This window comes from Gavia stellata, chromosome 2 (genome assembly GCF_030936135.1).
Source record: "Gavia stellata isolate bGavSte3 chromosome 2, bGavSte3.hap2, whole genome shotgun sequence".
In the NCBI taxonomy this organism is placed as follows: Eukaryota; Metazoa; Chordata; class Aves; order Gaviiformes; family Gaviidae; genus Gavia; species Gavia stellata.
In genome coordinates this window covers 99,455,479-99,479,029 of record NC_082595.1, presented here as the reverse complement: position 1 = coordinate 99,479,029, position 23,551 = coordinate 99,455,479, and the positions used below count along the sequence as shown (strand labels likewise).

The following is a 23,551-nucleotide window of genomic DNA, read 5'->3' as shown; positions in this document are numbered from 1 at the left end:
AAACATCTTCATATCTTGACTGTGGATGTGAAAGCAAGCCAGCGCTTGGTTCAAGAAGGGTAGTTAATGCTTTTAACTGGAATCATGCCTCTCTAGCTACATACGGCTTATCACTTAAGTGTAAAGGCATGTGCATTCTGAAATAAAAAATAGTAAAAGCGAACATCCAGGGACTTCATGTCATGGACAACTGTCTGAACTTAATTTGGTATAATTCCATTTAGCATATTTTTTTTTAGGATTTTTTTTTAAATAACCTTACTTGCTTTGCGAAGACATGCGATGCTTTCCAGAAAGTTCATCTTTTTAGTGACAGCAGTAACTGGAAGTAATATAAAAAACCCAGAAGTAATATAAAAACCCCTCAAAACAATTGAAAATAGTTTATGTGCCATCTCATTTACATACTTCTCCTAGAGATTACTCATTAGGGCAGTGGGGATTTTCTGTTGTTTAGCACAAGATACAGTTAAGTCCCTGACATCTCAGTCAACCTTTAAAGCTTTTCAACCAGAAACTCTTTCCCCCTGTACCTCCCTCATGCTGCAGCATTTGAAGGCACATTAGCAAAACCCTCCTGAAAACAAGTATACATGAGGCCATTTTAGTCATTTCAGCTCCTACACCAAAGAGATACAAATTTTAAGTAAGTATTGGCCTAAGGTTACATACCTAAAGCAATTTTCACTTTTAAGACTGAAAAAAGCCATTCTATATAGTCGTAATTTGTAATCATTCACTGCAGTTTGGATACCTGATAGCTAGTCTTGAAAGATATCAGCACTTTGAACTTGTAGCAGATTTAGAATAATGCTACGCTCTAACAAAAAGATCAGTGTTGGTAAGATTTTGATTCCATGTACCCACCATTTTCCCCCATTTAAAAGTGATCCCCGATGAAATACATAACATGCCTACTTTAAATTAGATGAAATTGTTTTCACTCTCAGTTTCAATCTGAAGTTATTTTAGGCACTACAATAAATTAATTTTGATTGACTTATGGTCAGTAGATTTCGTAATTCGTCTGACAAGAGAAGACCAATAGAACAAATGGTAGAACTTTTCTTCCCAAGTTCTAATGGTAAGCATCCCATGTGTCCTCCCCTTCCTCCCCCCTGTTTTAAAGTATATAAAAGGTATTAAAGGAAGGATTCCACGATGACCAGCTTAGAATCAGGTAACACCACATAGCCACAGTAAGTTTGATACTTAAGATTTGTTTAACTTAATGAGAAATTTATGTATTTTATTATAATAGCTAGGACTCTCAGACTGCCCTCTCCAGGTAACACTACACAAAAAAATTTCTCCGCTCAACCTGAGTTTAATCTGGTTTTCACGGTTTTCTGAAAGGCGACTGAGTATTTTGTGACTAGAAGTCTTCGTAAGAAAGGCAAAAGGTTACTTTCATTCTGGGTTGTTATGCATTCACAATGACCTGTGATATCTAGTTGACAATTTGCAGGCAAAGTCACTGAAATTTTTAAGCATCATTAGAGGAGTTGCTAAAGAAAAAAGGAAGCTAAAAAATCCAAATCCGACTACAGTAACTTCATCTGAACGAATTCAACCTGCCTGAAAGCAGCACAAGAAGCATAAAGTACTTCAACCTATAATGGTGCATGAAAAAGCTTTTACTGAAGATTTATGAACTGCATTGGTATTAGCATGTTAATTTCCCATGAACTCAGAGTATTGTAGAATTCTTTGTATAAGATAAATTTTAGAAATTTCAGACACATTAACTTTGAGAAGTCTAGTATTACAGAATCAAAACAGTTATCAGCCTAGATTTAGGATTTCAGGAAAACCAAGAGCTTCAAATACATACTTCAGGAAGGTTATTTTTTCTTCTTCATTTTCTTAAATATAAGCACCTGTCTGAATACGGATGCATCTTTAAAAAGCCCAGCATTAATTAATCACAGTACACAGCTAGTTAAATAATTTTAACATACAGTCTGCAAAGAAAAGAATTAAACTCCCCTTCTTCCAGACTTGTTTAACTATACTTGTATTTTCAATAAATCAAAAAGCTATGCAGAGAATGATTCTGCAAATTAATCCTCAAGGCAAGGCAAAAGAAGAGCAAAAGAGACCATTTCATCTTTGACTTGTTTTATTTTATCAAGACAACAGCTAACAGAGTTAACAACACTGAACACGCTGTTCATCATGCAAGAAGTATATTTAATTTTAATCCTTTTCTAACTACTGCTACTCAGAGACAGTACAGGATTTTTGTGTTTTCAGGGTAGAGCATTTATTAACTCAAGCCTTGTCTCAAGTGTGGCACAATCAGAATGTTCTGAACAGCTGGTTAGGAAGATAGCCAAGATGCAAGAAAGACGTCTGAGCCTCCTTTTCAAGGGCAGCCAACTCTTGGACTGTAGGTGCCAGAATATCCACATGGCCTTTATACAGCCCACCTGCCAAAAGAGACCCAATCTAAATGATGTGTTCAAAGCCATTTTTCAGCAGAACTAATAATGCTTAACCACAGTCATTCAGAAAGTTAAAGTAACTTTGTTAACTTGTCAAAAAAAAAAAAAGCACGAACAAAAAAAATACAGGCATACACACACTTTGGTCACCTGTAATCCATAGACCGCATGTAACAAATGCGGAAGACAGCAAAGAACTAGCAGGTGTTTTTAATCTATCATTCTGTAGTTACACAGCAGACAACCAAGAAACTCAAGAGTAGTTCATTGCTTACCACCCAGAGCTCTTTTCTGTCCATATGTAACTTTCCCATCAAAGTCATCTACTGGTACTTTTATGTCTGGTTCAACTTGGGCAATAGTGCAGTTTAAGTGTTCTTCAATCTCCCCCAGCAACTGAAAAAAAAGGTCTTGAAGTACTCTTATGGTCCAAGACTTCAGTCAAACTAGTGTTGAAACTACTTGAATGTGACTGTTCAGAACAGGAACTGTATGCAGAAAACAATTTGGTCACAGACACCAAAGACTAACACATTTTTTGCTCAAATGGACTATGCAAGCTTATTTCCAATCTCAGTATGTTTTTATCCTACCTAGAAACCTTTATTTTACATACTACACTGCTTATGTGCGTGGAACTACTTTACAATAAAGAGCTCACAGTCTGAGCTTATTTTACCACAGATGATAGATCATTCACCCTTCTTTAATGTACAAAGAAGGGAAGCACTGTGAATTTAACAAGCATTCACACTTCATATACCAATCCCAATGAAAATGTACTTGTGACACACTATTTCCAGGTTAAAGGAAGTTTTAAGTTACGTACCGTTTTGCAACAAACGATGTAAACAAAAATGTGTAACTAACATCCTGTAACTCTTAACAGCATTTGATTAGGAAGACTATAGAGAAGCTGAAAATAAGACTCCAACAGAATTGACTGGGAATATTAAAATAAGCTTTTACAATTAAAGAAATAACTTATAGAAAATACAACTTGCAAAGTTTTCCAATTTCTTCTTCAAATGGAATCAAAGGTTATAAGCACCCCAAAACTAGCTTTGTACTTCAACTACGCAGCTAAAACAAGAACTATATCCCACAGTCTTTCAGAGGCATTAAAACATTCTGGTTAAGCAAAATGTTTACCTGCATCTCATTGTACCATATGGTACAACCTCCTTCTTCCTTCAGTCTAGTATTGTAACACCCTTTTCCACGACTACTGCATACATGATACCAAACCTAGAAATACAGGAAAACAACTTCTAAACTTTGTGAAATAGTTTAGTACATTAATTTTGATTAATTACAGCATGAAAAACAATTCAGATATCTATTTAAATTCCCTTTCAATTAAGCAAGAACAAACAAGCAGCTTTCCAATGCAGCATATTAAAGTCAGACATCAGCTGTGGCTAGAACTTTAGTAAATAATGTCTGTTCAATTTTGCTTTGGAGTGTAATTACCTTTTCTTTCTCTTTTGCCACAAGGGAGATTGCCAAACCCATCCTGAAATAGTAGGGGAGAAGGGAGAGAGAAAAAGGTATTTCAATAACTATTGTCAACTTAGGAAACAACAACAAAAAACCATCAAGAAAACATAGCAACTACTCTGGACACATACATACCTCTCAGCTCTGCCTACTCTCCCAATTCGATGAACATAGTTCTGTTTTTCATCAGGGAGTGTGACGTTGATAACTGTATAAGATACACACAATCCACAGAGAATACAAGATTTTTTTTTAAATATATGAGCTAAAGTCACAGACCAGACACCTAAAATAAATACAGATTTGATTGCTGCAATCCCTCTCCTTAGCCCACATACATACTTGTTCTATTACAGCAGTTACGGGTGTCATTACCTGCAATACCTACACTTAAGGCTTCCACTATAAAACCTTCTCCATGATTACTTTTTGACAAGAGTGGAAAAACAAACGAAGAATCCCCAGCAATGCAGAACATCATCAGGTATTTGAGCAAGTACAGTGAATCAAATTAAAAGTTGCCTAGTTCAAGCCTTTAACATCTACAATGTTTTAAAATGAAGCTGTAAGTCATATACCTGTCTTAACTAGTTGACAGGACTGCAAATATACTGAAGCTGTATGCAATTCAATAGCTTAGTTTAAAAGTTATGTCTTACCATATGGAACACCATGAATATCAATTCCTCTAGCAGCAACATCTGTGCAGATCAAGAAACGGACATCTCCTCTCTATGAAAACATAGTTGTAAAGAAGTGTTGTGCAAACAAAATTCCAGGCAGTGAAACAGTAGTCATTTGCATTTACCTCACCCTGAAGTGTCTCTGTACATTTAGGAACACATCAAATAAAGCTCTTCCACAGTGTAACAGTGCTTTTTGAACATGAATAGCTTGGTCAATTTACATCCTTATTTCTTTCGACAACAGCGTAAGGCAAGTTTATATCGATGAATGGCTTAAAATCAAACTGTCTAATACTTAAATAAACTTTTTTTTAAATATTTAAGAACCAAAGACTTTAAAAAACAATGTAATCCATTACAGAGCTTAAATTTAGGTTTTATTTAAAAGCCCACCTATCCTCTCAATGAGAACTCACAAAGGTCATTATTGACTGACAATATAGATTTCCACCTACAGAAATTGTTGCCTCACAGAATTTTAGAAAGTGGGCCGTAGAACATTTGAACACAATTTAATTTAAATGGAGAACTAGCAACACAAATTAACGTGATTTCAGGTATCGGGAAGTGAGGGAAAAAGCCTTCAAGAATCTGCAGCATCACCTTAAATCTTTCCAGGTTTTGCTTTCTTTCTTGAGGTTTTCTGTCACCATGCAGACAGACACATGAGAACTGATGTCCTTTCCTATCAGGGCCTGAAAGAGTTGCTGTGCATTAATAACATCATATGTAAAAGTTATGACACAACACCATACAGAACTGGAAAGAGAGTAGATTTTGTGGGCAAAAGTCTCGACTCAGGGGAATGTCACTTAATTTATTACCAATTAACACGAACTTCTAATTACTGATACAGGCATTAGGGAAAAACAAGACAATTAAACAAACACCCTTCCTCCCCCATCTCCAGAGGAGGCCTGTGCAGGCATGTCTCCTGACTCCTTCCTAGGCTAAACTTCCCTTGTTTCTTCAAATGTGTGTCTTGACCTTTCTCCTCACATGTCCCCTTTCAGTGTCCCTATGTTTTCTCTCACATTTCTCCTTCTATGTCTCCCTATGCGTGTACTTCTGTACACACACGTTTCTTCTCATGGCTCCTGCCCCTAGCAACTATCACTTTTTCTTACATACTTTTCAGAGGCGCCATACACTCTTCTCATTGGTTCAAATTTTGGTGCACGATGGGTTGTTTCCAGCCATTTCAGAGCTGTCTGGAACAGGTACAGGGCAGTTCACTGCCTCCTCCCACAAAGGGCAGCCCTGCAGCTCCCTGCTACCAAACCCTGACTTTCATGCCCTGTCAGTGTGTCAAAAAACTTAAGCACAATTTTATTTGTGTGGTGTCCGAATATTGGTGACCTCTATCATGCAATTTTGGCTTTGAAATAAACAGGAAAGTGAGCAGAATAAGGTTTTCATGAAAAATATTACCTCCGCCCTGTTGGATGAAGTACTGCTCCATATTATCACAATCTATTTTAGTCCTGCAGAAAATAATGGCTTGGTCCATCTTGTGCTCTTTGATTGCCCGAACGGTGTATTCTCCTTTTAGAATTTTAATAGCTTCAGACCACATTTCTAAGTAGAAGTAAAGAAGTTATTTCACTCAAATTGTTTAAAAATATGAAAAGCCTTTGAACAGCATAAAGTTTTTTCCGAGGCTTTCAGCAGACAGTTACATTTTTATTAGCAGAGCAAGTGAGCTAGACCTTCAGTTTTTTCTTCTCTCCCCACGCTCCCCTGCTCTATGGTAATATAATACAGAAAGAACAAAACTACTCAGGAGTTTCAGGTTACTTATACACACCAAACACTTGTTGTCAGCATACCTGCAAAATACATATTCAAATCTTTTTCTCTCCCCCCTAATTACAGAAACACATTTCTCTTCACAACTACAAAAATGTAGAAATAAAAACTTGGTGGAACATGACTCAAGGCCGGTATCTACTACAATTTAGCTTAACTTCATAACATTTACAAAGGATTATTTCACAAGCTAAGACTTAACTAGTGTTGCCAATTACCTGGAGTGTTAGCACCAGGTCGCGTATTGTCTTTTGCATGTACTTCATCAGTCTAGAAAAAAAACAAATAAATTCCTCAAGCCATTAGTCCATAGTTCAAAGAGGAAATATTTAACTCCATTAACTTACAATCAGCAGGAAGTTAAATAAAGTTTAAAAGTAATCTTAGCATTCTGTTCTCCCACCAGACAAGATAATCTACCTTTAGCTGAAGAAAAGTCTTGCGAGTAAGCACACAAAACTTGTTCATAAAAAAAGGACAATAAATTATTTATGTAGACACTGGATAGAAACCACCTTTGAACAAAGTGATGAATTAAAAAAAAAACCAACCACCAAACCTGAAAACAATGTAGTATAAACATAGCTAAATCATACAAACATAGTTGTTGCTTCTTTTTTCCCTATGCTAGGCTGAATCAGATATAAACCTAAAACCCAAGAGAAATAAATTCATGCCAAAACCTAATGAAAAGGCTCTAAACAGACCTAATAAAGGGAGGTTCCAGAGGTAACAAGGGATTAAGAAAAACTATTGATTGTAACTGCGTAAGAGTTGCTGAGAATGAAATACAGTCTCAAGTTATTCAGAACTCAAGTACTAAAGAATTGAACAACAACAACCACCACCTTCTCAGATGAACAGGTGTCAGGTTAACATAGAATTTAAACTAGTCTCAAATGTAGCCTGAGATGAAATCCATTCCTCTAGAAATTGCTCGTCTCACATAGGTTAGAGACAAAACTACTTTACAGAATGATGTTGGAAGGTTTACTTCCTCCTGATCAATCAGAAAAGACAGGTACTAACAGTTAGGCCACAGATCATTAGCTGTGAAATAAGAGAACAATGGCACTGCACTGCTTTTTCACAAGTACAAATCAGAATGTTACTCAATCAATATCTTCCTCAGTCATGTTTGTAAGACTGAGCTGTTCAGAAACAGTGTTACGACATCACGAATATCATGATGCTGACTACCATGGAACAAACCATTTCAGATACACTAAGCTGTTTCAACAGCTGGCAAAGATCCTACAACATTAGGCCCCAATTCTGAAGGTTAAACAAACAAACATGGGCAAATAATTTTAATTTTCACTTATAGATCACTTACTCTGATATGATTCTTGCCAAGCCTTTCCCAGAGTTTGTCAGCTTTTGGATTTACAGGCACAACTACATGGTGTACAGTTTCAGGGACAGAATCTTCTCCTTTCAAATCAACCCAGGTGGGAAAATGCATGATCTTTTCAGATAGTTTTTTCACATCAAAAGAATGCAGTGTTGCAGAGCACACAATCACCTGAGAAGAAAAAAGTCATATAGATACCACAAGTTCAGACTCCCCCAGCAAAAAAAGGTCAGAGTAGAACTGGAAGAATGTTATGTAGTCGAACAGCATAATGTAGCACAACAGAGAATCCCTGACTGACTCTTGTCATCACAGGAATCACCCAGCTGATGAGAATCAAGACACAAAATAAGTTACTTAACTTTTTTTTTTTTTACAACCCCCCCAACCATTTAAGAGAAGAAAGCAGAATTACTGAGAGCCAATCGATCAAGATTATTAGAGCATTAGAAACCATAATGCATGTAGCCACTATTTTTCAGATACGTTTATATATAAAATAACTCAAATACTGCTAAACACTGGGATTCAAGATCTAGGATCCTAAAGACACATATTCACAGGCAATTACTGAACCCAATGAACAAGTGTTAGTTTTGGACAAGAGGTATAACAAACTCTACCTTCAAAGAAGCATGGTCCATGCCACGTAATAGTCAACAACTGAAAGCAGCGCACATCACAAAAGAAACCCCAAACAAACAAAAAACAAAGCCAAAACCACCACAAAAAACCCCAAAACCACGAACAAATTTTATACCTGAAGTCTCTTTCCATCTGAAGTTATCTGAGGGATTTGACTGTGGATCCTGTTTATGAAATCTGAATAACCTTGGAGAAGGAGGCCATCCTATATGGGAATAAAATAAAAGAAATAAAGCTGCAGTTCTTATTTCTCATTTCTCAGCCTACACACTTGAGTTAAATAAGCAACACACTTGCAGTCTCAGAAGTTCTCCCTTTTAATTAGCTGGATAGGTCAATGCTTGGCTGGGATATTATTACTAAAGAGGAAAAAAAAGTAAATTTTGGATTATTTACAAGGAGAGGTGCTGTGCTTCACAAGAAATTGAACATCTGCCTCAGCAGCTTCTCCTAGCTAATACCCCAAGGCATTCCATCTTTGTGAATATTCAGTTGTACTATAACAGATCAGAGAGACAAACACTCATTTCACAGCATATTAACTACAACATTCATTGGCTTCAAGACCTGCTAGGTAGTCAAAAATGCTTATTTCATCTTTGTCCTTTCAAGTTCCCTATACAGTGACAGCAACAGACTTCACTACCTTGTGATTACACCCTGAAATACATTTTTCTGCCAGAAAAAATTCAAACAGCTTTACCAGTGAGGCTACACGGGGAAAAACATATGTAGGTTACTATCGTTGCAAACAACAATATTAACCTGGAATAGCCTATAGGTAGCTAATTGTTGTTCCACTGAAGTACCAAATGCTATAGAACAATGATGTTTCACTGACTCTTTTAGGAAATGTCATATTGCATTTAAGAACAGAACTTAAGTATCACTTAGTTCTCTACATACAGCTTCATCCAGAACCAGGAATCTAACTTGAGATAAATTAAGCTTTCCCGTTGAGACCAGGTCATCCAGTCTTCCAGGAGTTCCAACGACAATATCCACCTATGAAATACACAAGAGTATGAATTGATCCCATAACTAGAGATGTTACCAACTTTGTCTAAATTTAAGACTGGAGACAATCATCAGTATGATGCCCTATTTTCTATTAATTATAACTTCATAGAATCCTAGAGTAATTTGGGTTGGACGGACCTCTTGAGGTCATCTGGTCTCCACACCCACCATCACATGCAAATCAAGGACAATTTCCAAGTTGCTTTAGGTAGTTGCCCAATAAAATTTCAGTAACTTCAAGCGGACAGATCCCACAACCTCTCTGGGCAACCTGCATTTGGGTTATACAGCCATTTCATTAGCAGAATCTGCCTTATGCAGGAAGCCTTCCCTTATTTTGGGAAGTGTTGTGCCTCTGCTCCCTTCTCCCCTACACCACCTGCCCCACCCCCCGAGCTGTGTAACTTTGTTATCTGAAGCCAACAAACAGGGTTTTTTTTGTCAATGGCGATAAAAAAACTTCAACTTTTCTCACGGTGAAAGTACACATATGAAGTCTATCAACTATAAAAAAAAAACACTTAAGATTTTGCTAGAATGAAGGGTTCACTGTCACGAGTTTTGCATTCACATGAAAGTCTAGCAATCTTCCAGTTCAAGCCTGCTTAGGAGAAAATTTGTATTTTGGCAGCTAGAATCACTGAAAAACTCATCAATAGTGACATGGTCTTAAATAAAAAAAAAAGGCTATGCTATCCCTACAGCATGAATGAATTGATTGTACATCCCTTGCTGCTAAAGCTAGACCAGTTCCTTCTACATAGGACTGGTTTGTGGTGTAGATTGACCCTGATAATTGCAGACCAGTTTTATTCACACAAATGTGAAACAGAACTTAATAGGAAAACTGTCTGTCTTGTTAGTTAAGCACAAATGGCAAAAAATACACCTTTATTTTAATCAGGCTTCAACAGAATTTGACCAAGTACTATTTGTATCGAAAACTGCCATGGAAGTAAAGCAACAAATGCTAGACCAGTGCAACATGAACTTGCTATCAACTGCACAATTTCTTGTAATCAGGTTTACAGGAGTTACAAGAAGCACCATTACTATTCTCCAGCAACATCATGAGTTATTCAGAACGCAAACTATTAAATCATATGAACAAAAATACAACTTACTCCTTGTTCCAGTACAGAGAGTTGATCTCTTGCAGCAACACCACCAATAATCAACAGTTCCCTAAAATTACATCAACGTATTTTGACATTTGCTAATTTATTATATTCAGAAGATACGTTAAACACCTGGCTAAAGATTGATTTTTTTTATTAGTAGTTGACGATTAACAGCTCTGAACAGTAATTTTAAGAACAGGAAAAAAATTAATTTTAAAATTCGTCCCTTCATATGTAGCGTACTGTATTTTAATTTGAGAAGTGAAAGTTTTGTTACTGAGTTGTATTTGATTACTTACCGCTGTTGTATTAAACACATTAACACCTTAAACAATTTAATCTTAAAAAAGAATCTGTTCCTTAAAAATCTCAAGTATAAGTTAATTTAGTAAGTTTCCTGGGTTCTTGAAAGCTAGAAATGCAAATAACATTAAACTAGATGAATTTTACATCATAGCTTGCCTCTCCCCATTGCTACTCCCCTACAATTCTAGTAAAAGCACTCTTGTAAATTGACTGCAGTTTAGAATATGGAGACACTTGTTCAAGTTTTATAAGCACAGTAAACTTCAGACCAAAGCAGCTTGTAGATGATTCATTTTTCAGAATTGCATCCCCGTGCTAATTACTGCAACATTTGTCCTGCGAGCACACTAATGTAAACAGAGCAGACCTTGTATGTAACTATTTGTTGGACAGGAAAAACAAACAAAATGGGGGGGGATGGGGGGACACAGGAAAGTGCTCAAAAAAGAAGGGCAGTAAGCAGATGTGCTTTTCTTCATTAAAAATATTAAGTACCATACAACTTTGGTAATCTGAAGAAAAAAAAAATAGATTTGTCATACCAGGAGGAAGTAGTACATAGATAAAACACATCAAAAAACACTTAAGTGCTCTGACTGTAGCTGAAAAGTCACAATGTTGGTTGGCAACAGGTAGTACTGAGGCTCTTATCAGTAGCACTGCAGATTAAGCTCCACTTAGCTATGAAGTGGAATACCCCTCATCTCCCCCACGAAGTAACATCCACAGACAATACCACAAATGCAATTATAATAGATGCACTGTTACCTTAATTTGGGATTATCAACATATTTTTTGAACTGCTTCACATTGTTCAAAGTTTGTTCTGCAAGCTCTCTTGATGGTTCTACAATCAATGCTTTTGGAGCATTCGGAAGGTTCTGTGTTTGAACCACTTGTGCATTTCCTAAATGAAAAAAAAATACGCCATTAAGACAAACTACATTCCTATCCTGGAATTTTTTACTGGAAACAAACTTGGATTTTCTACTAATAATCTAAAACCTCATGATTCTAAATGCTCCATTAAAGGGTGAGGTTATTGCTCACTTAATTATGAATAGAGATTACAAGTTAATCTTGCCATGATACTGGGTATACTGGGCATGCAGCATAATTAATTTTATTGCAGAGCTTAAACACACACACTTATTTTTAAGATGACACTGTTGAGCAACTTACTGAACTTCTCTTTTTATCTGATGCATTTCTAAATTCAAAATGTTAGACTACTCATGGTTTAAGATGAAGAAAATTTAGAATACTTTAAAAAACCCACTAATATCGCTACCAGTAAGATCACTGTACAACCTTGAATACAGCATTAATGAAGCAATTAGTGATAAAAGGATGCTCTGTCACACAATCTGAATATAGAACTGAGAGATGTTTAAAAATCTAACCTACCTGAGTGTTGTGATTTTACAACATTACCATCAGGAGCCTTGCAAAGACCAATATAGCCATCTTTTGGTGGAAACTTGAAGTCATCTTCACCAAAATTGAATTTCAATTCAGCATTCTAGATTTCAAAATGCGTCATACAAACAAGATTCAAGAGACCACGTAAAATGAGAAACAATTCCATAATTAATTTCCCCATGAGAAACCAGCTAGATGATGAGGGGAAGGTGGTTTTCTCCCATCTACATGTTCCCCTTCCCCAAGGCCAGACATTTTGTGCATGGTTCTAGCTCTTGAAAGGCTTTTCTTCTGCATCAAAATATTGACACATTTACAGATGCACAGAAACCTTTTTTGAACTTTTATGTTGCATTCATTTGCAATGACAAACCACAATTTTAAAAAAACAAAACCAAACCACATTTTTTTGGACTTGTACATTTCTCTGACCACCAAAACATTTTGCTAAAACCTTTACTCGGTAAGAGACCATCCCAGACAGACTAACTTCAGAAAGACATACTACTACACTACTGTAATGTTAAGAGTTGGGAATAAACAAAACAGGAATTCTGGCACTTTCAAGTTACTTGCTTGTATCTGTCGAATCATAATATATTGAAGTTTAATACAAGCAAGATAGCACTGGTATTAGAAACTAGTTATCCATGCTGTTCTTCCCTTATATTCAAGTTTAAGTATTTAAATTCAAATTTAAACATTCGATATTTTAACTTGAATGGTACTTGTCAAAGCTAACACACTGTGGTGACCATTCCATTAGTGAAATACTAGTAGACTAAAGGAAACTGAGAGTGCACAACTACAGTAATTGTAGGTGGCTACACAAATTTTATACATACGTAGTTACCAAAACTAGAACAATTTTAATGATCTTACACATCTGTGATATTCCTAAGTTACCTTCAGTACACAAGCTGCAAAAAGTGCTTGGTTCCTTATGTGTGGTGGGATTTCAAACGCAAGGCCAAGGTCCTTCCCTGAAAGCAGGGTTTGTTCAGTCAGACTCGCAAATGTGTGTGCGTTTCTTTCCCTGCCCCTCCCCCAATACAAGCATCCCAATAAAATTCCAAAGAAGAAAGTGAATAAAACTTACCATTTTTGGAAAATTTTATTTGTCCTTTATCTATGTCTAGATAACACCCAATTGTATCATGCATAGTGAATTCCTGTAACAAAAAGAAGTTTGCGAAGCTAAGAGATTTTAGCGTTCAGTGCATTAAGAAAACATAGTGCTTACATTCTGTCAACTTTCACAGTTTTCCCTCTTCTCCCTACTAAATGCTCATTTTTGAGAGAGACAAGTTCAATTTTTATTCCAATAATACCACTGTAAATAGCAGGCATATTTTTATTTGATTACAAATCTTCAGTGAACTGCCCAATTTATCTTAGATGTTTAAACATTTATTGCTGTTTTAAATTTACTTTAAAACTGAACACTTTGACAATGATAAATTTAAGTAATTTACCTGGAAGTATTCTGCGTTACAGAATAATGCATTAATCATGCATTTATTAGCCAATGTAAATCTAAGCTTAGAGCACCAGATAACAGAAACCTGTATTTTAACTATATAAAAAGACTAACTCTTGCAGGAGGTACTATACGCATGTTATGTATACTTAACTATTTCCTTTAAATATCTTGAAATCTGTTCATTGTAAAGGTATTCAATAAAATCTGTATATTATAAAGTGCTCCTAATTCAACAGCTCAGAAGTCACTACTATAAAAAAAGCTACAATACAATAGTTATAAAAGTTGCAAGTTTTACGGCATTTAGAGTTCACCAATACCACAAAAAGACGTAAGTTTCTGCTGTATCATTCATACTTATGTAAATAATGCTTGAACAGCTGAACCCTTGACTGGCACACTACACAAAAACCACCACAGATATTCCTGGTAAACACTTTCAGAAGTGTACATTAAGGTAACAGTTCTAATGGCAAACCCAACTCAATAGCCAGAAATAGAGCATGACTAACTACATCTTATTAGCATTTAAGTATGTGTTGTGACATATTAGACTTGTGTGATTACTTCTACTTTAACTACTAGTGAAGAGGATACGATGCCCTCACTTAGACATTCACCAAGGTATACAGACAGGTTGGTGTTATTCATGCTAAGACTGAAATAAGTCAAGAAATAAATGCAAGACATGAGCTAACTTCTAACGTGTAACACACAGGAGAGGTTTATCTTCTAAATAAGAGTCAATATATTTGCAGTCTAGCCACAATCATAAGCCTCAAGCTGATAACTGCTTTTGTTAAATCTGTTAATATGCTTTTATCCAAAAATGCTTCAATGTTTCATGGTACTTTTGCCCACTGACTTTCCCTTAGGAAGTCAGAACTATTACAAAAGTAAATTGATTGTTACAGCACAGAACCAACATGCAAAACTTCTTGATAATGTTTCTACCAATAAGCAATTCAAGCTTACCTCACCATAGCTGTCAAATTGCTTGTTGTGAGATTTCTTACCAGTGCCACCAAAGCCAAACCCAAATTTATCAGTGCCTGAAGACAAGACAAAGTATAGCTTTTTATCTTTTGGTTGACAGGTTATGGTTTTTCCTTTGTATCAGCAACTGAAACCTCTAACACTACCATGTTGTATTGGGTTTGCGTGGCAGCGCTTTGGTAGCAGGGGGGGCTACAGGGGTGGCTTCTGTGAGAAGCTGCTAGAAGCTTCCCCTATGTCTGATAGAGCCAATGCCAGCCAGCTCGAAGACAGACCTGCCACTGGCTAAGGCCGAGCTAATCAGCAACAGCGGTAGCGCCTCTGTGATAACATATTTAAGAAGGGGGGGAAAAACTGGGAAACGGCAGCCGGAGAAGAGAGGAGTGAGAATATGTGAGAGAAACAACCCTGCAGACACCAAGGTCAGTGAAGGAGGGGGGAGGAAGTGCTCCAGGTGCCAGAGCAGAGGTTCCCCTGCAGCCCCTGGTGAAGACCATGGTGAGGCAGGCTGTCCCCTTGCAGCCATGGAGGCCCACGGTGGAGCAGATATCCACCTGCAGCCCATGGAGGACCCCACGCTGGAGCAGGTAGATGCCCAAAGGAGGCTGTGATCCTGTGGGAAGCCCACGCTGGAGCAGGCTCCTGGCAGGACCTGAGGACCCGTGGAGAGAGGAGCCCACGCTGGAGCAAGTTTGCTGGCAGGACTTGCGATCCCACGGGGGACCCACACTGGAGCAGTCTGTTCCTGAAGGACTGCACCCTGTGGAAAGGACCCATGCTGGAGCAGTTCGTGAAGAACTGCAGCCCATGGGAAGGACCCACGTTGGAGAAGTTCGTGGAGAACTGTTTTCCTGTGGGAGGGACCCCATGCTGGAGCAGGGGAAGAGTGTGAGGAGGAAGGAACGGCAGAAACAACGTGTAATGAACTGACCGCAACCCCCATTCCCCGTCCCCCTGCGCCGCTCAGGGGGAAGAGGTAGAAAAATCGGGAGTGAAGTTGAGCCCGGGAAGAAGGGAGGGGTGGGGGGAAGGTGTTGTGTTTTTAAGATTTGGTTTTACTTCTCATTATCCTACTCTGATTTTGATTGGTAATAAATTAAACTAATTTCCCCAAGTCAAGTCTGTTTTGCCCATGATGGCAGTTGGTGAGTGATCTCCCTATGTCCTTATCTTGACCTACGAGCCTTTTCCTCATATTTTCTCTCTCCTGTCCAGCTGAGGAAGGGGAGTGAGTGAGCGGCTGTGTGGTGATTAGTCCGGCTGGGCTTAAACCATGACACATGTAAAGAAATAATACACAGTGCTAATTAAAGGCTTCTAGGTTTGATATATGCTGAACTAGTACTTTTGTACCAGTACATTTATTGATTTTACTAGTCTCCAGTCATCCTCATTAAAAAATTGAAATAGAAGGCAAAAAGTCACCAGAGACAAGAAACGTTCCCACCAGGTAAGCAGATTTCCTCTTACAGGAAGAGCAACATTTGTACAAAAAGTTTTAAACTCCCCAATACTGCTAGCTTTCCCAAGGAGCCCATTCCATGTGAATGTGACAACTGTCTACGGGATTCTTTTTCAAGGAAACTCACCCAAATCTAGCGAAGCCTGCATAGTTGACCAACCAACTCTGCACAAGCCTTGGTCATGACAGGAAACTTCGTAGTAGTATTTCCCTTTAAAAGAGAAAGAAAGGATTGAAAACAACACCTAAATTTAAATTTCATCAAGGTGGTTCAGTTTGGCTGCTTCCAAGTCTAACATTTCCACCGCTGCTGAAAGCATCACAAAATCCCCTACTGTGTTAGTGTGAAAAGGTTCTGTAGGTACCCATGTATGTAATGAAGAAAGACTATCAGAAACAGCAGGCAAAAGAGAGAAAAAGTACTTGCTGAGAGGTATTGTGTGAAAGGCTCCAAAGGAGTGGTAAGCTAGAAAGACCAGTGGTTCTATTGAATCCACAAAAACTGATGAACAAAAAACACCAGGGGTCTGCCCAATCAGTACAAGACCACCAGCATGCACTAGCATCAACAACTTGTGTAACTTGAACCACATCCAACTGGCTGCTATGTACAGACAGACTACAGGATTACCTGCACACCTGATGAAATCAGATTGAGGGTCTTTCGGTACACCCACCGAGAACCACTGAAGTATCAGTGTGACTCTGCTTCTGAGTAAAGAGTTGGGGTTGGCCTATCAACTGTTGCTCCAACCACACAACCATGAAATTTGTGCATGCATGTATGTTTGAAGTGTGTGAGGAAACAACTGAAAGTGCTGTGTGAGTAGCTATTTCCTATTAATAACATCTTAATAAAATGTGTTCTAATGAATATTAGTTATGACTCTGTCTCCTCCGACTCAATCCCCAATCAGGGAAAAAGTAATTTACAACACAAGGAGAGCAAAACAGAGGTATTTCTCATTCCAGCTAGCAGTAAACTGAGTAACAGCACATTTGCTCAGATGGATAAGTTTCAAATGCAACCATTGACATTAACAACAGGTGACAAGCAGGCATTTCAGTTGAAACTTTTAGAAGAGTCTCCAAAATACATAATTTTATATCTACCTTTAGTCACGCCTCTAGTTGCTCTGCATCCATGCCATTCTTTTACCTCTCTGCTTTGACAACACAAACCGTCTGATCCAATTGCTGAAAATTACAAGACAATTTTAGTTAAAAAAATTGCCTCTCTAACTGCTTTTAAAAGACATTTTCGTGTATGCTTTCTCCTAGTTAATTCTTTTTTTCACTGAGTGAACATTTAAAGCAGCATTATGACAACTCACCAAAAGCTGATCCTCTATCATACGGGTTCATCTGCCATTTATTGAGCACTAGGTTTGAAAGACAGCAACAGAAAAAGCATTAAACCATAAGTTAAGCCTGGAAAACTCAAATTAAAAGTTCACATTGGTTCTACAGTGTCTGGCTTAATTTTCTGTGGAGACAGATTTGTTTCAATGTAATTCATAGTGCGAGGTCAAAATGAAGGCCTGCAACTTGAAGGAGGGGCACAGATGCATAATGCAAAGGTATTCTATGAAAGTTTAGATTATTCCATTAAGGAGAGCACAGATTAAGCTACTTAAAAATACAACTGAAAGCAATGAAGACATTTATAAAATAAACCAGAAGTCCACATAATCACAATTAAATTAATATAGAAAATATCCAAAACTACATTAAGAGCAATAAATTTGAAATGTATTTGCTATTTCTGTTCCAAGGTTACATAAAGGTATTTTTCAGGGTATCAGTTAAAATGCCATTACTGAAGAGCACATACATGCACATAAGCACATAAAATTTCCAACTTCATTTTTCATACGCCAAATAACATGTTGCAATAAAGTCTAGAAGTTCCACAATATAAGCATTTTTTTTGTAAAACTAGATGCCATTTCAATTAGGATTACTGGGTGTATTCACGTTACATTCTTCAAGTAGGTTTTTTTTTTAAAAAAAAGTTGACTGTACTGTCACCACTGTAGCAGCAGTTACCATGAAGCTGATAGATGAGCAGTCCTTTAATATCTTCAGGGTGTTGCCTCTACAGCTACTGTCTCTTACATAAATCTGCACCTATAAACACCACAGACTGGACATGGTTACCAGCTTTCAAGTTGCAAGCTTATTTAAATGGATGTATAATAGACCCTCAAACACTGTGAGGATATTCTCATGGTTACAATCCATTCTATATCAGTGGGTTCTGGCTCTGTGCATTTTCTACTCAGTTCAACATTTACTAGTTCAAACCTGCAGCAACTCAAGGTGTTATTACTCAGCTTTCACATCTAACTAGGTGCCAAAAGGAATGCAACAGCTTTATGCAGCACAGCAGAACTGAATGACACACTACAGTGCTACCCCAGACACACAAAAAATCAGTCTGAGCCTAAAAGAGCTTTCTGCTCAAGCTCACTTAAGAGGCCCAAATCAACTGTGTGGTATCACTGCTGATGTCTCATCTATCCCTGCAATTTGAAGATTTTTTTTAAACTTCTTTAAGCTGGACACTACTACCACTTCACATCTTGCAAGGCACTAAACTAGTATGGCTTTCAGAAGAACACTGAAGAGCATGGTATGGATCAGCCAGCCTTAAGCTGAAGACAATGAGCATTACCAAAAGACTGCAGTCAAACACACTTCAGTTCTCTCCATACGTCCACCAGTAAATTTATATTCACTGTTTTATAAAATCTGGGCTGATGATATTCTATTCACGTTATCCCAAATTAAGGAAAAAATACTTACCTAATGGCAAGTTAGGTTAACTTTACTTTGGGAGGTGATGGAATCAACATGAATTAACAGTGTTCCAAACTTGAAGAGTGTGACATAAAAACTTACCTGCCCCACCGGTTTTAATAGTTGCTTTCCCTTTCTTGCCTTCCATCTGGTCCTTCAGCGTTTCATAAACAATCTGGATAACTGGAATACTAAAAGCCTAAAACGGAAAGTTGTTTTCATTCCACAATTTATACAGATATTTCCAGATATACAGTCAGCCTAGTTTTCAGGTGCAATGCCCAGGGCTAGAAACACTTTAAAACATGCCTACACATATGTTTTTAAAGACTATTAATAATACTGCTTAAATACATACACAAACATATACACGTTCTCTTTGTATATAACCATACACAGAAACACACACAGACCACCTCTCACCACTTAAAGACTTTTACTTTCTGCTAATTTAAATCCGATTACTTACACCAGTTTTTCCACTCCCCGTTTCAGCGGCCTATAAGAAGAAAAATTTAAGAGTTTAACCAGAATTGCAACTTACACTGTAAGGATTGTTTTACAGTTCTATTTTAATAAACTATAAACTAAGTTTACTTTTACTTCTGCAATAATTCAGAAAATCGTAGAGAGTAATGCCACTGCTGCACACAAATTAGATGAGAATACAAAAATGGCAAACCTTTACAATAGACTTAAAACAAAAAGAACAAAAGCGCCCAGAGTCCACCAGAAAAACTATCTATGTATGTCCGATTTTGGGAGGCGCTACAGATTATAGAAAGCCATTACTTTGATTATGGAATCAAGAACACAGAGATCCACAAAAGGCATGATGAACAAGACATGCTAATCTGGTATCTTCAAGATTATCGATACTGAAGCATTTGTTAAGGCAGTATCAGTCATGTTCCATGCAGATCTGTGTCAGGTATTTATAACAAAAAGAGTAGATGAAATCTGGTAGCTCTCATTCATGTGGCAGCATCTCTCAAGTAGTCAAAAAATAAAGCATAAAAAGAATTAATCCCATCTGCAAGAACAGTTGGAAACACAGCAGGAACTCAACGAGGTTTTTAGCTGAAGAATATACTTTTTGTTGAAGAAGGACAGGAAACCTATGGACACTTCTGGAACGAAGGGAATTTACTGCACAAACAACAATTAAAAAACATAGGCTTTCTTGGAATAGGGCTATTCTGCATACATACCATAAGTACATCACCACCTCCCAGGATCAGTGGGATGGATTCTGCTTGGATATCTGTAGGAAGACTACAGGAAAGAACACATGAACACAAATTGACATTATGAGAATAAAAAAGGATTTTTGCTTATACAGGAACTCACAGAAACCACAGTCATCTGCAAGATGGGAAATAGCAGGTAAATGTTATTCTTCCTGGCTTGCAGCTAAGGAAGTAAAAAAGCTTCCATTTACAAGGAGAGCTTGCAAGAGAAGATGTACCTTGACAGGAAGTGACTAGTGGATGCAGTGGATTCAGCTGCACCCGGACAAGAGGGCTTCATCTCACATCACTATGCTAAACTACAAAAGAAACAGGTTAATTATACATTCCCTGTTTTCCCTTCTTCAAGTGAGGTTCACTTTTAAAGCCACCTACATAGCCCTCGTTTACAAGATTCCTACTCAAAACTGGAAAAGAAAGTAAAGATAACTAAATGTAACCAGCATTTTCAGACAATCACAGCTAATTAATACCATGCATATAAGAAAAGAAGAATTACATACAGTGTTTGTCCAGACTGATAATACTCTGAATGACAATTCAAAACAAGCTCTGAAGTAAAATATTTTACCCAAACAAGTAACCAAAACCGGGAAGAATAACTTTCATAGAAGACTGACACACAAGCGTCAACTATGAAGGACACAAATTCAGACCACAGCCTGGAAAACATTTACTAAACTAGCATCAATTATGTGACAGTATTTCATCTAATAATCCCACAAGACGTAACAAACAAACCAGGAGCACAGAGGCTTTTATCAAACAAATGACACTGAAGTATAAGCTGTCATGCTTCGCTTGTTCAAGTTTTAAATTTACCAACTGCAGTCACGATTTGTGTTCTTCAGTCATTCATACTAAAAAGTACATGAGATGCAATGACAGTTAAAGCAAAACACGTAACTTCTTTGTTTTAATGTGACAGCAGAGGTATTTTAGGAAGTATATCACATGTCACTGAAAGGCAAATTAGATTTTGCCAGGCCTAAGCACATTCCTACTTACAGCCAGTCCATCTCCTCCACTGCTTGAGCTATCTCAGGCATAACACCCATTTCTGTTAGACAAGAAAAAAGGAACAAGCAGTGTTATTTACGTCAACATAGCTCAAAAGACTTCCAAGTGTCAACACTTCCAACTGCAGACAAAAATAAAAAAGCATTCTTTTTGGCAACAGCACGTGCAGCCTTCTGTATAGAACTCAAGTGATAAATGAGAAATATCCTCCCTTCCCCACATACAGTTTTGACAGTTGTCCCCACTTTTATTGGAGTAAGTCAGGTATATACTAGGCACAGGGGCAGGTGCTGATACAGCAGCAAAGCAAACACACTGGGAACTGAGTACCACTTCAAGGGCAAGGTACTTATCTTTGCATATTTAGGAAAACTGCCTACGCAAAAAACAGGGAAGACTTTTGTCAATCACTAATATTGTGACTCTCTCTACAACTGAGAGGCAAAGTTTTCAAAAAAAGAAAAAACCTGTATCACGTAAGGACTCAAATTTGAGATGCTGAAGTTTCTTTTTGCCAGATCTTGCCATACACACTTACAGCAAGTATATTAACTAGACAATACTTTGATTTTCATACAGTTACTAATCACAGCCAGCTTTGAAAGTTTTTTTTTTTTACTTAGATATCCCTTCTGGCAAACTCATATCAAGATCTGATGGTCATACGTCAGACAAGTTAAATACGAAACCATATAATAACATTTGTATGTTGACAAACAAAATCTCTCTATTTGAAAAAGACAAAAAAATGAGACCTGCAGCTATTCAATAAGGCCACGAGGAAAGCAGATCTTAACTAACCCGTACGATGGTATTACACCATCAAAATAACAATTTAACTGCTGGTTATCTTTTCAGGTGTATAGGGTCACTCTAAATCAATTTAAGTATAAATACGCACCTTTCTAAAGGAAGCTTTTACATGATAGCCTTTACTCTGTCACATGCTGGGTTTCACATATACCACACATGTACACACATAGAGAGTGCTGAAAGAGTTGACATACATGGATGTATGCAGCCAAAAATTATTCTTCCATTTGTTATAATAAATACACTATAAGAAACATGTTTTATTTGTAACATGATTTCAGAAAGATTTAATGTTTGCAAGTATTAGCCTGCACTCCTACAAACTTAGACAATCCACATAAGCAAAGAGCTTTTTCCTAGCTATTGATTACAAATTATACATAAATCCCTAAATTATTTTCCCTATTTTTAATATACTTTCAGCTCATGTACTGTATACTACATTAAAAGAACTAACAATGACACTATGAAATTCTCCTCAACTATACCACCAAAATAATCCTGCTGTCTAGCATCTAAACTCGTCTCTAGATCTACTGAAAAAGCTTCAGCATTCTCCCTCGTGATGAGATACAAAGACAGTTAAAAGAAAACAATTAAAAATCTCAAATACATTAAAATTTTACAGTACCCTAATGTTGACTGGTTGCCCATGTGTGTATATGTATGGGGGGGGGGAACATCCACGACAACAATGATGCCTTTCAACAGTAAGTTTTTAGATTACAGTTTACAGACACATGTTAATCCATGTCACAGAAGAGAGCTACTCGTATAAAAAACAGTTATTATCCACTGCAATACACTGAACAGTTATGACAAGCCTCCTGTTATAAAAACCAGTCAGCCTGAGGAACGCGTCTGACTTCTATGCACCCCCAGCTGTCGGATGCATGCATACCACATATGCACCAAAAGCAACAAACCCATTTTGATAACTACTTCTTAAGGCCTGCAAAAGCCCCACGAGCCGGGAAGGGCACCTACATCCCCACAGGCCTCTCAACCTTAAGCCTGCTACGCGGCAAGTCACACGCTGCAGGCGGCCCGCACCCAGGGCAGGCCCGGCGCCGACAGGGCCCGTCCGCCGCGGCGAGAGCGGCAGCCGCCAGCCTCACAAGGCGCCGGCAGGTCCGGAGGCGAGAGGCTCTCCCAGTGCCTTGCTGCCAGCGGCACAGCCGACACCCCCACCCGCCCCAGCACCACGTACCCGAAAAGGCCGCCATCTTCGCACCACAAACACGGCCAACCGCCGCCAGCCACAGGGCGCAGGCGCTCAGCCCGTCCGCGGCTTTACGGCGCCGGGTGGGAGGCGGGAGGCGCCGCGCCGCACGTTCCGGCCCCGGCCTCGGCCCGCTCGTGCCCCCTTCGGGCCCAGGGAGGCGGGTTCAGACGGGGACCTAGGGGTAACGCAC

The 23,551-nt window shown here is 38.0% G+C and overlaps 1 protein-coding gene across 1 annotated transcript; it reads right to left on the bottom strand.

Annotated features, from left to right (window-relative positions):
* Nucleotides 1-2,110: 2,110 nt before the first annotated feature.
* On the bottom strand, nt 2,111-23,376 carry DDX1 (DEAD-box helicase 1). Its single transcript, XM_059835942.1, has 26 exons — nt 23,347-23,376; nt 21,312-21,363; nt 20,265-20,328; nt 19,523-19,552; nt 19,156-19,252; nt 17,586-17,633; nt 17,365-17,448; nt 16,379-16,462; nt 14,769-14,845; nt 13,410-13,482; nt 13,217-13,293; nt 12,296-12,410; nt 11,657-11,795; nt 10,586-10,646; nt 9,348-9,446; nt 8,557-8,646; nt 7,779-7,967; nt 6,661-6,712; nt 6,065-6,211; nt 5,237-5,328; nt 4,607-4,679; nt 4,083-4,155; nt 3,921-3,963; nt 3,600-3,695; nt 2,723-2,843; nt 2,111-2,432 (listed from the first exon to the last, which is right to left on the bottom strand). Exons 1-26 carry the CDS (start codon nt 23,360-23,362, stop codon nt 2,302-2,304), a joined length of 2,223 nt encoding a protein of 740 aa, XP_059691925.1. The 5' UTR covers nt 23,363-23,376; the 3' UTR covers nt 2,111-2,301.
* Between the last annotated feature and the right edge of the window lie 175 nt (nt 23,377-23,551).

What these genes read in the sequence shown, in the direction of transcription:
- DDX1 (XM_059835942.1), bottom strand. An exon ending in TATTCATGGTGTTCCATATG is followed by an intron (nt 4,156 to 4,606) that starts GTAAGACATAAC and finishes TATCTTATACAG; the next exon opens with TTATCAACGTCACACTCCCT. An exon ending in AGAGTAGGCAGAGCTGAGAG is followed by an intron (nt 3,964 to 4,082) that starts GTATGTATGTGT and finishes CTACTATTTCAG; the next exon opens with GATGGGTTTGGCAATCTCCC.